Raw genomic sequence first — 14,191 nt, 5'->3', positions numbered from 1 at the left:
GTTGAGTAACACAGCACCAGCTTATGTAGCTATTTTAATTTGTTAAAACCTTCTTCAGTCACAACAGCCCCATTTCAAGTGCTCAGTGGTGATATGTGGCTACTGGCTACTGTACTGTACAGCACAGATGTAGAATATTTCCATGACAGGAAATTATATTAGGCAGCATTATTCTAGAGCCCTGAACATTAATAAACCTTGAGTTTTAGCCCCCGTGCCTTGAAGAATTAACCACCACAAAATTTCTCCAATTGAAAAATTATTGCCGGGCGCGGTGGCTCAAGCCTGTAATCCCAGTACTTTGGGAGGCCGAGGCGGGTGGATCACAAGGTCAAGAGATCGAGACCATCCTGGTCTACATGGTGAAACCCGTCTCTACTAAAAATACAAAAAAAATTAGCTGGGCATGGCGGCGCGTGCGTGTAATCCCAGCTACTCAGGAGGCTGAGGCAAGAGAATTGCCTGAACCCAGGAGGCGGAGGTTGCGGTGAGCCGAGATCGCGCCATTGCACTCCAGCCTGGGTAACAAGAGCGAAACTCCGTCTCAAAAAAAAAAAAAAAAAGAAAGAAAGAAAAATTATTGATTCTACCAGGATTTTTTTTTTTTTTTTTTTTAAACAGTCTCACTCTGTAGCCCAAGGTAGAGTGCAGTGGCACAATCACAGCTCACTGCTGTCTTGACCTCGCGGGCTCAAGCAATCCTCCCATCTCAGCCTTCCAAGTAGCTGGGACTACAGGCATGCACCACCACATTTGGCTAATTTGTGTATTTTTAGTACAGACAGGGTTTTGTCATGTTGCTCAGGCTGGTCTCAAACTCCTGGGTTTGACTGATCTGCCTGCTTCAGCCTTCCAAAGTGCTGGGTCACAGGCACAAGCCACTGTGCCAGGCCCAGGATGAGCCTGGATTAGATATTTATCTTTAACATCGCTCTTTTAATATTTAATAAAATAAATAATAAAATAAAGAAAAAAAGAAAAAAATACGTATTTTTAAAAACACCAAAAAAGCCGGGCGCGGTGGCTCAAGCCTGTAATCCCAGCACTTTGGGAGGCTGAGGCGGGTGGATCACGAGGTCAAGAGATCGAGACCATCCTGGTCAACATGGTGAAACCCCGTCTCTACTAAAACTACAAAAAATAAGCTGGGCATGGTGGCGTGTGCCTGTAATCCCAGCTACTCAGGAGGCTGAGGCAGGAGAATTGCTTGAACCCAGGAGGCAGAGGTTGCGGTGAGCCGAGATCGCGCCATTGCACTCCAGCCTGGGTAACAAGAGTGAAACTCCGTCTCCAAAAAAAAAAAAAAAAAAAAAAAAAACACCAAAAAAAAACCACCAGAAAATACAAAAAATAAAAATAAAGAAAAAAAATTTAATAAAATATCCCTTTAACAAAATGGATGATGAAAGATATTTTTAGCATACGAGTTATATAAAAGAATGTTATTTAGCCAGGCGCAGTGGCGCAAGCCTGTAATCCCAGCACTTTGGGAGGCTGAGGCGGGTGGATCACGAGGTCAAGAGATCGAGACCATCCTGGTCAACATGGTGAAACCCTGTCTCTACTAAAAATACAAAAAATTAGCCGGGCATGGTGGCGCGTGCCTGTAATCCCAACTACTCAGGAGGCTGAGGCAGGAGAATTGCTTGAACCCAGGAGGCGGAGGTTGCGGTGAGCCGAGATCGCGCCATTGCACTCCAGCCTGGGTAACAAGAGTGAAACTCCGTCTCAAAACAACAACAACAACAACAACAACAAAAAGCCATTTTCTCAAGCTTGTGGACCTTAACTCCACATTCATTCATTCAATCAATTCATTCAACAGTACTTAATCAGTAAGAAAGGAACATCTCAAATAATTCAACCCACAACAGCACAAACACAAGGAAATCATCCTTGTGGGGGAAATTACCATTGCTGACTTTAGTTTCTCCCTTCTTTTACAGATTTAGACATTGCAGTCAAGCACCAGATAAGAGTGGCTTCACTAAATTTTATTCAAGGTCCTTTAAGAAATCTGATAATGTGGCCGGGCGCCGTGGCTCAAGCCTGTAATCCCAGCACTTTGGGAGGCCGAGGCGGGTGGATCACGAGGTCAAGAGATCGAGACCATCCTGGTCAATATGGTGAAATCCCGTCTCTACTAAAAATACAAAAAAGTAGCTGGGCATAGTGGCACATGCCTGTAATCCAAGCTACTCAGAAGGCTGAGGCAGGAGAATTGCCTGAACCCAGGAGGCGGAGGTTGCGGTGAGCCGAGATCGCGCCATTGCACTCCAGCCTGGGTAACAAGAGCAAAACTCCGTCTCAAAAAAAAAAAAAAGAAATCTGATAATGTGTTAAAATTTTTGCTGTGAAATGCCTATTTATCAGCACTGCTAATCAGATAAACACGTTTAAGTTAACAGAGTGCAGTGCGTTTAGAAGAATCCAAAAAACTAAAAACAAGAAAATTATTTCCCCAGTAGCTAAATCACACCACCTAAATCCTGAGGGCCTTCAGACATTTAGAGATGCAAACGAAATTGAGATACCAAACTGGCTGGCATGGTGGCTCACACCTGTTAGTCAGGAGTTCACGACCAGCCTGACCAACATGAAGAAACCCTGTCTCTACTAAAAATACAAAAAGTAGCCGGGCGTGGTGGTACATGCCTGTAATCCCAGCTACTCAGAAGGCTGAGACAGGAGAATCACTTGAACCTGGGATGTGAAGGCTGAGGTGAGCCTAGATCACGCCATTGCACTCCAGCCTGGGCAACAAGAGTGAAACTCTGTCTAAAAAAAAAAGATGCCGCACTATAGATTCACATAGTTCAAACACCCAATCAGATCTGTTTTTCAGTCTTGACAGAAATATGCAACTCTGGAGGATTTTCTTAAAATAGGCCTAGTTCCGAGTCACTGTTTAAGGAATACAAGGATAAATATCAAGTGACAATCTAAAAGCTCTAACTTACACCATACAAATAATTTTTCAGTCAGGGTCAAACATAAGAACTGTAAGATCAAACCAATCTCTTTCTCAAAAGGTGACCTGAGTAGGTATGTAAGCTATAAGAGTTTACAGCTTATGCATTCAAGGTGGGTTTTATTTGGTCTTCTGAAGTAGTTAGATGACATTCTATTTGAGATAATATGAAACTGGACTGTATGTATGCAAAGATATAGTAAATTCTGTGATTCATTAGCATTAAAAATAAAAGTTAAGCCCTCTAATAGGAACAAACTAATCTGATTTGATTTTTACACAAAGTTTAAATATTTAAGATATAAATAAATAAGGCCACACCAGGTGCAGTAGCTCAAGCCTGTAATCCCAAAACCTTGGGAGGCTGCGGGGGGCGGATCACGAGGTCAAGAGATGGAGACCATCCTGGCCAACATGGTGAAACCCCATCTCTAATAAAAATACAAAAATTAGCTGGGCGTGGTGGCACGCGCCTGTAGTCCCAGCTACTTGGGAGGCTGAGGCAGGAGAATCACTTGAACCCAGGAGGCAGAGGTTGCAGTGAGCTGAGATCACACCACTGCACTCCAGCCTGGTGACACAGCAAGACTCCGTCTCAAAAAAAGAAAAAAAAGGAAAGAAAGAAAACCAGGCCAGGCACAGTGGCTCAAGCCTGTAATCCCAGCACTCTGGGAGGCTGAGGTGGGCAGATCACAAGGTCAGGAGTTCGAGACCAGCCTGACCAATATGGTGAAACCCTATCTCTACTAAAAATACAAAAATTAGCCAGGCATGGTGGCGCACCTATAGTCCCAGCTACTTCGGAGAGTGAGGCAAAAGAATTGCTTAAACCTGGGAGGCAAAGGTTGCTGTGAGCCGATCACACCACTGCACTCCAGCCTGGGTGACAGAGCAAGACTCCATCTCAAAAAAAAAAAAAAACTACACACACACACACACACACACACACAGAGAGAGAGAGAGAGAGAGAGAGAGAGAGAGAGAGAAATAAAAGGAAAATATAAAATATACCAAGCCTTAGCGGTAAAGGAACAACGGAAATTATCAATATAAATCAATTAAGAATTTTTGGCATGCCCATTTATTCAACATGATTAGGTAACTGTATCATATGTATGTTCCATACAGGAATATCAAGTTTAAAAAAAAAAAAAAAAACAGAACACTGAGTATTAAAAAAAGTAATTGTGGCCCTAATTAAATCCTTGATTCAGAAGGCACTTCAGTAACTTTCAGTGCTTCAGTCATTAACATCATCACTGTACAGTAATGAAGAAAAATTTTGTACTAATTTCCAGTATCTATGCAAGAAAACCTTACTTTAGGCATTTTTTTCCGTTACAATTGAAATAAAATAAGCATTAGTACGATTTTTACAAATATCGTTTATTTTAATGAAGCTGGTACAGACAATGTCCATTTAAAACCCATATCCCAGGCCAAAAAGGTACAAATAAAATCAAAAAGAGCAGTGTTCTGTTGTATTCATTTCTGCATGTATAGCTTTATTAATTGCTAATGAAAATTAGAACTTTTCTGGGATCTTCTGACAAGATTTTTTAAAAATCTTAAAATGCCTTTTCTTCAGTGAAGCCATCTTTGGAGTTACTCTCACCTTATCTGTCATCTTGACTTCAACCTGATATTCCTCTTCTTTTGGTCCAGACCCTCAAATTTTAAAAGTAGCTTCATTAAGGAAAGGTCATTTTTCCACAGTTCAGTTCTCTGAAAAACTTCCATCTCCCACTGAAAGTCACAGTCCAGGAGTGAAGCAATCACATGCTACAACATCAGGGCCAATTGGAAAGTCATTATGAACACTTGCATTGGTCGATCTTATTTATCACCCCAAGCCTGAAAATGCAATGTCCTGAAAAAGGTGCCCTCTCTGTGCACACGTAATTTTTAAAAAGGAAAGGGCAATATGAAGGGGACTGAGGCTTGATCACCAAAAATCAGCACAATGAAAACAAACAATAATGAATAATGACCACTAGAATTCAAATTACCAGATGTTTCAAAGAGATGGGGTGCCAGTTTTCAATTCTGTTTTGAACACCACATTACAAAAGAACTAGTTTTAAAAATAAAAAAGGATTGAGGGAAAAGAAAAAAAATAAAAAGATTATCTAAACTGTTGAATGACCCCCCGTTTGTTCCTGATAAACTTCAATCACATCTTCTTCCTCCATTCCCAGCTGTAAGAGGAAAGAAAAATGTTAGTAGAATACAAAAGCACTGTTTTTAAATTGGCTACAATTATGTGGCCACCGATTTAAAAGTGCAAAGAGATCCAAATGTGACCCATACTTAAAATCCTCTAAGATTAAGAATCCTGCTTTCTGGCCGGGCGTGGTAGCTCACGCCTGTAATCCCAGCACCTTGGGAGGCCAAGGAGGGTGGATCATTTGAGGTCAGGAGTTTGAGACCAGCCTGGCCAACATGGTGAAACCCCATCTCTATTAAAAATACAAAAAGTAGCTGGACACCTGTAATTCCAGATACTTGGAAGACTGAAACAGAAGAATCACTTGAACCCAGGAGGCAGATGTTGCAGTGAGCCAAGATCATACCACTACACTCCAGTCTGGGTGACACAGTAAGACTCCATCTCAAAAAAAAAGAAAGAAAAAAAAGAATCCTGGCTGGGCACGGTGGCTCACACCTGTAATCTTAGCACTTTGGGAGGTTGAGGTGGGCAGATCACAAAGTCAAGAGATCATGACCATCTTGGCCAATATGGTGAAACCCCATCTCTACTAAAAATACAAAAATTAGCTGGGAGTGGTGGCGGGCGCCTGTAATCCCAGCTACTTGAGAGGCTGAGGCAGGAGAATTACTTCAACCCAAGAGGCAGAGGTTGCAGTGAGCAGAAATTGCACCACTGCACTCCAGCCTGGGTGATAGAGGGAGACTACATCTCAGAAAAAAAAAAAAAAAAGAAAGAATCCTATTTTCTTTAAAGAACACAGAGGTGTCTTTCCTTCTCATTCTGTCTATTGAGTTATCCACCTTACTTTCCTGAGTCAATTTCACTACCAAGGGTTATTCACTGTTTAAAACTGAAGTGTTGGCTGGGCACGGTGGCTCACGCCTCTAGTCCCAGCACTTGGCCAGGCCGAGGTGGATGGATCACTTAAGGTCAGGAGTTCAAGACCAGCCTGGCCAACATCATGAAACCCCGTCTCTACTATAACTATATAAATCAGCCGGGTGTAGTGGCGCATATCTATAGTTCCAGCTACTCGGGTAGCGCAGACAGGAGAATTGCTTGAATCCAGGAGGCAGAGGTTACAGAGAGCCGAGATCACACCACTGCACTCCAGCTTGGGCAACAGAGCAAGACCCCATCTCAAAAAAAAAAAAAAAAGGTGTTTTTAACAACTATGTTAAAGAACTTTTCAATCTAATGAAACATGTATTTAATAGTTTAAATGATAGTTTGACAGCATATTTACTAATTTGTTGTTTGTTTGTTTGTTTGTTTTTGAGACAGGGTCTCATTATGTTGCCCAGGCTGGAGTACAATGGCACAATCTCAGCTCACTGCAACCTTGGCCTCCTGGGCTCAACCTCAGCTCACTGCAACCTCAGCATCCTGGGCTCAACAAATCCTCCCATCTCAGCCTCCCCGGTAGCTGGTACTACAAGCGCATGCCACCATAGCCAGCTAATTTCTCTATTTTCAGTAGAGACATGGTTTCACCATGTTGCCCAGGATGGTCTCAAACTCTTGACTTAACAGTGATGCAGCCCACCTCAGCCTCCCAAAGTGCTGGGATTACAGGCGTGGATCACTGTGCCTAATCGAAAAGTTTTAAATTTTATATGTAACATCTTTGTGTAGAATTTTGACTATGAAAATTAAATATGTTTAAAAAAATAAGAAATTTAAACATAACAGATATGAATTAGGATTCTAAAATGATCTGAATGGCTCTAGTGTTAAGCCTTCTTGGTTGTGGCACATTTATTAATATTTAAATAATTATTAAAGATGCTTGCCGGGCGCGGTGGCTCAAGCCTGTAATCCCAGCACTTTGGGAGGCTGAGGCGGGTGGATCATGAGGTCGAGAGATCGAGACCATCCTGGTCAACATGGTGAAACCCCGTCTCTACTAAAAATACAAAAAAATTAGCTGGGCATGGTGGCGCGTGCCTGTAATCCCAGCTACTCAGGAGGCTGAGGCAGGAGAATTGCCTGAACCCGGGAGGCGGAGGTTGCGGTGAGCCGAGATCGCGCCATTGCACTCCAGCCTGGGTAACAAGAGCGAAACTCTGTCTCAAAAAAAATAAAAAATAAAAAATAAAGATGCTTTTAAAACAATTTTAATTGCTCATATAGCATGGTAATTATTGCAAAGAATAAAATTCCAAATTGTTATTAGAAATCTTCAAAACAGGAAGACAGCACGAGTCCCTGGGCTATAAAGAAGTACACTCACAGAAACAAGTGAACAACAGCCCAGGAGGGTCACTCCCTTAAAGACCTACTCTCGCCGGGCACGGTGGCTCAAGCCTGTAATCCCAGCACTTTGGGAGGCCGAGGCGGGCGGATCACGAGGTCAAGAGATCGAGACCATCCTGGTCAACATTGTGAAACCCCGTCTCTACTAAAGGTGCAAAAAATTAGCTGGGTGGGCCAGGCGCGGTGGCTCAAGCCTGTAATCCTAGCACTTTGGGAGGCCGAGACGGGTGGATCGCGAGGTCAAGAGATCGAGACCATCCCGGTCAACATAGTGAAACCCCGTCTCTACTAAAAATACAAAAAATTAGCTGGGCATGGTGGCACGTGCCTGTAATCCCAGCTACTCAGGAGGCTGAGGCAGGAGAATTGCCTGAATCCAGGAGGCGGAGGTTGCGGTGAGCTGAGATCGCGCCATTGCACTCCAGCCTGGGTAACAAGAGCGAAACTCCGTCTCAAAAAAAAAAAAAAAAAAAAAGACCTACTCTCTCCCACTGCCCCAACATTCCTCTGAAAAGATAGTCTCTTAATTACAAGGAATGTCTAAGGCATGTGTCAGTAAAATGTATTAGGTATCTACTGTATGGTCCCAGAGATTATGCCAAGTTTGGTCAAGAAATTACAAGATGAGTTTGGAACTTATTGTGCCACAAAGTAAGGAAGTGTTCAAGAAGGTGGTAGATACTAAACCTAAGGGGAACATTTAATGATAAAGGGGATATTCACACGGTTTCAAAGTATGTCCCCTCAAATTACTTAATTATAAGAGGAAAACAGTTAACTACACAGTTTTTTTTTAAAAAAAAAAAAAAAGACAACACTTAAACTAAGTGATCAAAGCCTGGCAACACAGGGAAACTCCATCTCTATAAAAAATTTAAAAATTAGCAGAGTATGGTGGCACATGCCTATAATCCCAGCTACTCAGGAGGCTAACAGTGATAGTGTAGGACTGCTTGAGCCCAGAAGTTTGTGGCTGCAGTGAGCTATGACTACGTTCCAGCCTAGGTGATATAGCAAGAGACCTTGTCTCAAAGAAAAGAGGAAAAAAAAAAAAAAAAAAAAAAAATATATATATATATATATATATATATATGTATATCTTCCTGCATCAATTCACTTAGAAAAAAAGAAAAAAACTAAGTCTCACGTATGCTTAAAAATAACAAAAAAAAAAAAAAAAGCCCAAGTGATAAAAGATTAACATCACCAGCTGGGCACGGTGGCTCACACCTGTAATCCCAGCACTTTGGAAGACTGAGGCAGGCGGATCACCTGAGGTCAGGAGTTCGACACCAGCCTGACCAAGATGGAGAAACCCTGTCTCTACTAAAAATACAAAATTAGCCAGGTATGGTGGCGCATGCCTATAATCCCAGCTACTCGGGAGGCTGAGGCAGGAGAATCACTTGAATCTGGGAGGCAGAGGTTGCAATGAGCCAAGATCGCACCATTGCACTCCAGCCTGACAATAAGAACAAAACTCCATCTCAAAAAAAAAAAAAATTAACATCACCAATAAGGGGGCTTCATGGCTTCATGTGCTCCAAGTATAACCTGAGAAAGACACATTCATTTATACAGTATTCCAGCCAAAAATATATAGCTTGAATCTAGTCATGAAGGAAGAGACAACCCCAAAGTAAGGGACTGTCTAGAAAATAATTGGTTGGTATTCTGAAAAAATGTCAATGTTATGAAAGACAATGAAAGGCCAAAGAACTGTTCCAAATAAAAGGTGATTAAAGGCACACTCTAATAAAATATGTAATACTAAACTGAATCCTGTGCTGGGGAGGAAATTTGTTATACGACATAATTGGGACAAAAGACAAAATCAGGTTGTACATTAAGATTAAAGTATTCTAATAGTGTTACGTTTCCTGAATTTGATTAATAGTACAGTGGTAATGTAAAATAATACATTTCTTAAAAAATGCACACTTAACAAGGCATAAATGGCCATAGTGTACCTGCTACTCCCAAACGGTTTGGAGGAAGAGGAAAAATACACACACACACACACACACACACACACACACACACGCACAAAAATAATTAAGCAAAGATATCACAATGTTAAAAATAGGTGAATCTGGCTGGGCACAGTGGCTCACACCTGTAATATCAGCACTTTGGGAGGCCAAGGAGCGTGGATCACCAGAGGCCAGGAGTTCAAGACCAGCCTGACCAACATGGCGAAACCTCATCTCTACTAAAAAAAAAAAAGAATAGCCAGGCATGGTGGCACATGCCTGTAATCCCAGCTACCTGGGAGGCTGAGGCAGGAGAATCACTTGAACCCAGGAGGTGGAGACTGCAATGAGCTGAGATTGTGCCATTGCACTCTAGCCTGAGCAACAAGTATAAAACTCCGTCTCAAAAAAAAAAAAAAAAAAAAAAACAAGGTTAATCTTGGTGGAAAAAAGTTGCCATACTGTTCTTGCAAACTCCGTAAAATAAAAATTGTTTCAGGCCAGGCATGGTGGCTCATGCCTGTAATCCCAGCACTTTGGGAGGCCGAGACAGCAGATCACCAGGAGTTCGAGACCGGCCAACATGGTGAAACCCCATCTCTACTAAAAATACAAAAATTAGCCGGGCATGATGGCACGTGCCTTTAACCCCAGCTATTCGAGAAGCTGAGGCAGGAGAATCGCTTGAACCCAGGAGATGGAGGTTGCAGTGAGCCGAGATCGCACCAACACACTACAGCTTGGGCCACCAAGTGAGTGCCACCCACCCCGCTCGCGCTCTCTCTCTCTCTCTCTCTCTCTCTCTCTCTCTCTATATATATATATATATATACACACATACATATGTGTCTGTGTGTGTATGTGTGTGTATTTTTTTCAAAGAAAAAACATTTAAAAATGGAAAAATGTCAAAAAGAACACAGATGCCAAGGTAAAGGCATTCCCACTGGCAACCATCTAAAGAGGGATATTAATATAGTTTCAAAGCAACTTCCCACGGATTACTTATTAATTACATGGGAAAAGTATAACTTTATATTGGGTAAATCTGCCAGTTACCACCTTAACTAAGTGACCAAAGTTAACATTAACAGGACAGTCATCATGTACTTCCTGACATAATACACTCAGAAGTACACAGCTTCAATCTGTGCCATCCCCCACCCAAAAAAAAAAAAAAAGCAAAACTTAATCTAATCATGAGGAAACATTACACAAACCCAAAGTGAAGGACTTAAAAGAAAAAAAAAAAAAGGCAATATGATTATAAAAGACCGAGGAACTGTTCCAGATCCAAGAAAGCTAAAGAGGCATGACAGGCCAGACCTGGTGGCTGACGTCTGTAACCCCAGCACTTTGGGAGGCCAAGGTGGGCAGATCACTTGAGGTCAGGAGTTCGAGACCAGCCTGACCAATACGGTAAAACCCCATCTCTACTAAAAATACAAAAAAATTAGCCGGGCATGGTGGCACACCCCTGTAGTCCCAGCTACTTGGGAGGCTGAGGCAGGAGAATTGCTTGAACCCGGAGGCAGAGGCTGCAGTGAGCTGAGATCGCACCACTGGACTCCAGCCTGGGCAAGAAAGTGAGATTCCGTCTCAAAAACAAAGAGGCATGACAAGACAAGTAGTTAGAATGCATATCCTGGATGAGTCAGGTAAAAAGATGTTTATAAAGGACCTTATTGGGAAAGACAGCAACATCTGACTATTTTAACTGCATACTCAATAACAGGCCAGGCATGGTGGCTTGCCTGTAATCCCAGCACTTTGGGAGGCTGAGGCAGGAGGATCACTTGAGGCCAGGTGTTCAAGACCAGCCTGACCAACATGGCAAAACTCTGTCTCTACTAAAAACACAAAAATTAGCTGGGCATGGTGGCAAACACCTGTAATTCCAGCTATTTGAGTGGCTGAGGCATGAGAATTGCTTCAACCCAGGAGGTGGAGGTTGCACTGTGCTCCAGCCTGGGCGACAGACCAAGATGGTCTCAAAAAATAAAAATAAAAAATAAAAATGCCAGGCATAGCGGCTCATGCCTGTAATCCCAGCACTTTGGGAGGCCAAGGCGGGTGGATCACAGGTCAGGCGTTTGAGACCAGCCTGGCCAACACGGTGAAACCCTGTCTCTACTAAAAATACAAAAAAATTAGCCAGGTATGGTGGCATGCATCTGTAATCCCAGCTACTCAAGAGGCCGAGGCAGGAGAATTGCTTGAACCCGGGAAGCGGAATTTGCAGTGAGCCAAGATCGTGCCACTGCACTCCAGCCTGGGTGACAGAGTGACACTCCATCTCAAAAAAAAGAAAAAAATAAGAAGAATGTAGCCATGTTAGATCTCCCACATTTGACAACTGAACTGTGGCTCTTAGACGATAACGCACTAAAATATTTAGCAGTAAAAGGTCATGCTACCTGCACCTTAATCTCAAATGGTTCAGCAATAATAATAATATATGTCTATAAAGAGAGTGATAAAAAGAAATGCTGCACACTATTTTATTTGTATTTTGTTTTTGTTTTTGTTTTTTTTGAGACGGGGACTCACTCTATCGTCCAGGCTGGTCTTGAATTCTTGGGCTCACTCATGTGATCCTCCCACTTCAGCCTACCAAGTAGCTAGGACCACAGGCATGTACCACCATGCCCAGCTATCAAATGCCGCACAATTTTATCTAATTTTATTTATTTATTTATTTAGAGACAGGGTCTCACTCTTGTCACCTAGGCTGCAGCACAGTGACACAATCAGGGTTCACTGCACCATCGACCTCCTGGGCTCAAGTGATCCTTCCACCTCAGCCCCCAAGTAGCTGGGACTATAGGAACACACCACCGAGATAATTTTTTTTTTTTTTTTTTTTTTTTAAGTAGAGACAGGTTTCATCATGTTGCCCAGGCTGGTCTCGAACTCCAAGACTCAAGTGATCCACCCACTGCAGCCTCCCTAAGTGCTAGGATTACAGGGGTGAGCCACCATGCCTGGCCCAAATGCTGTGCAATTTTAACTGGTCTAAGGAATAGGTATATAGGAGATTATTATTCTATTCTCAGAATTGAGTAAGTTTGAAATGTTTTCAAAATAAAAAATTAATAATCCTATATTGTTCCCACTATCTGAAATATCAGTAATGTTACTCTGGGTATGAAGAAGGGAATCTATGTACATAGATACACACACACGCACGCACGCGCACACACACACACATACACTCTCTCTCTCTCTCTCTCTCTCTCTCTCTCTCTCTCTCTCTCTCCCCCCCCCCTTTTGAGATATCTCTATGGAGGGGAGATGGGTGGAATATAAAAGCAAAGAAAACCACTCACACAATAAAAACATTAAATGAAGACACAGAAGCATAAAAAAAAGCATAAAACAAGATGACAGAGCCAAATATATTTATATACACTATGCTTCTGTATTAACATTCTCAAAATGGTTCAAAAATCAAAATCCATTAACGTATACCAGAAATTTGACAAATTTTAGGAATATTTGTCCATCTTCAAAAGAGATGTAGCATGTGCCCTATGACAATTTCAGTATTCATTATGTTTCTACCTCCCTTTTTATTGGCACTTTTGAAGGCACCATAGAGAAGTTCAACCCAAAACATTATTTCTTCTCTCCAACAAATGATAGGCCATTTAAATCAGAGAATATTTAAGAAAAGGGCAGTTTAATACCAGTGAACCAAACTGCTCAAAGGAGAATTTAAATTTTTTCCTGACTCAGGAAAAATGTATACTCACTTCTTTTGGAGTATGATTATCAGCAATTCTCTGACCCTCAAAGAGAAACCTGAGTGAATTCATTGGAACGCCCTAAAAAAGGTAAAAATAATAGTAATATATACATACACACCCAAATCTTAGAAAACATTATGGTAACTCTGATGCACAAAAGCCAAGCATGAAAGCCTTAGAACTAAACAGAAAATATAACTAGATAGCTAACTCAATCATAAATACCATATACATAGTAGTAACTATTTGCAAGGCCCTCCCTGTACCAATTACTTTACATATATAATGATAAGAGTTAAGCACAACAACACTGGAAGGTAGGTATTATCACTTTATCTTCACTTTACAGCTTGGGAACCTAAGGCTTGGAGCTAGCCAAGAATTGAAGCCCAAACCTGTTTCTAAGCCTGTGCTCTTGACCACTACTAGATTCATTTTGCCCTAAATCTGTTGAGCTAGCATAAAAGATAAACTCAGAAACTAAATGAGCACCCTTACTAGCTTCCAACTACACTGGCAAAATTGGTTTTAAACAGATTAAATCACAAAATTTAGTAAAGCACAATGGCTAGCTAATCTACCATAAACCTGGATGGCACAGATAGTACCATAAATATTACAAAAGAGCCGGGCGCGATGGCTCAAGCCTGTAATCCCAGCACTTTGGGAGGCCGAGGCGGGTGGATCACGAGGTCAAGAGATCAAGACCATCCCGGTCAATGTGGTGAAACCCCGTCTCTACTAAAAATAGAAAAAAAAAAAGTAGCTGGGCATGGTGGCACATGCCTGTAATCCGAGCTACTCAGGAGGCTGAGGCAGAGAATTGCCTGAACCCAGGAGGCGGAGGTTGCAGTGAGCCGAGATCGCGCCATTGCACTCCAGCCTGGGTAACCAAAAAAAAAAAAAAAAAAAAATTACAAAAGATATTAGTATAGGCCAGGTGCTGTGGCATAATCCCAGCACTCTGGGAGGCCATGGCAGGAGGATCACAAGGTCAGGAGTTCAAGACCAGCCTGACCAACACAACATC

General features: G+C 42.0%; 2 protein-coding genes across 2 annotated transcripts in view; one reads left to right on the top strand and one right to left on the bottom strand.

Annotated features, from left to right (window-relative positions):
- Positions 1-4,437, top strand: part of KIAA2012 (KIAA2012 ortholog) — a 135,926-nt gene extending 131,489 nt beyond the window's left edge. Inside the window, exon 24 of the mRNA XM_074399258.1 lies at positions 1,947-4,437. The gene's annotated coding sequence lies outside the window, so the exon portion shown is untranslated. The remainder of the gene's footprint in view (positions 1-1,946) is intronic.
- SUMO1 (small ubiquitin like modifier 1) overlaps positions 4,337-14,191 on the bottom strand; it is a 42,533-nt gene continuing 32,678 nt past the window's right edge. The window contains exons 4-5 of the mRNA XM_003925643.4: positions 13,168-13,239; positions 4,337-5,169 (exon numbers count right to left, since the gene is read on the bottom strand). Of these exons, the coding sequence (XP_003925692.1) occupies positions 5,101-5,169; positions 13,168-13,239 (141 nt within the window). The 3' untranslated portion in view covers positions 4,337-5,100. The remainder of the gene's footprint in view (positions 5,170-13,167; positions 13,240-14,191) is intronic.

The sequence above is a fragment of the Saimiri boliviensis genome, chromosome 5, assembly GCF_048565385.1.
Source record: "Saimiri boliviensis isolate mSaiBol1 chromosome 5, mSaiBol1.pri, whole genome shotgun sequence".
NCBI classification, from domain to species: Eukaryota; Metazoa; Chordata; class Mammalia; order Primates; family Cebidae; genus Saimiri; species Saimiri boliviensis.
Note: the sequence above shows the minus strand (reverse complement) of the source record. Positions and strands in the feature narration are given on the sequence as shown.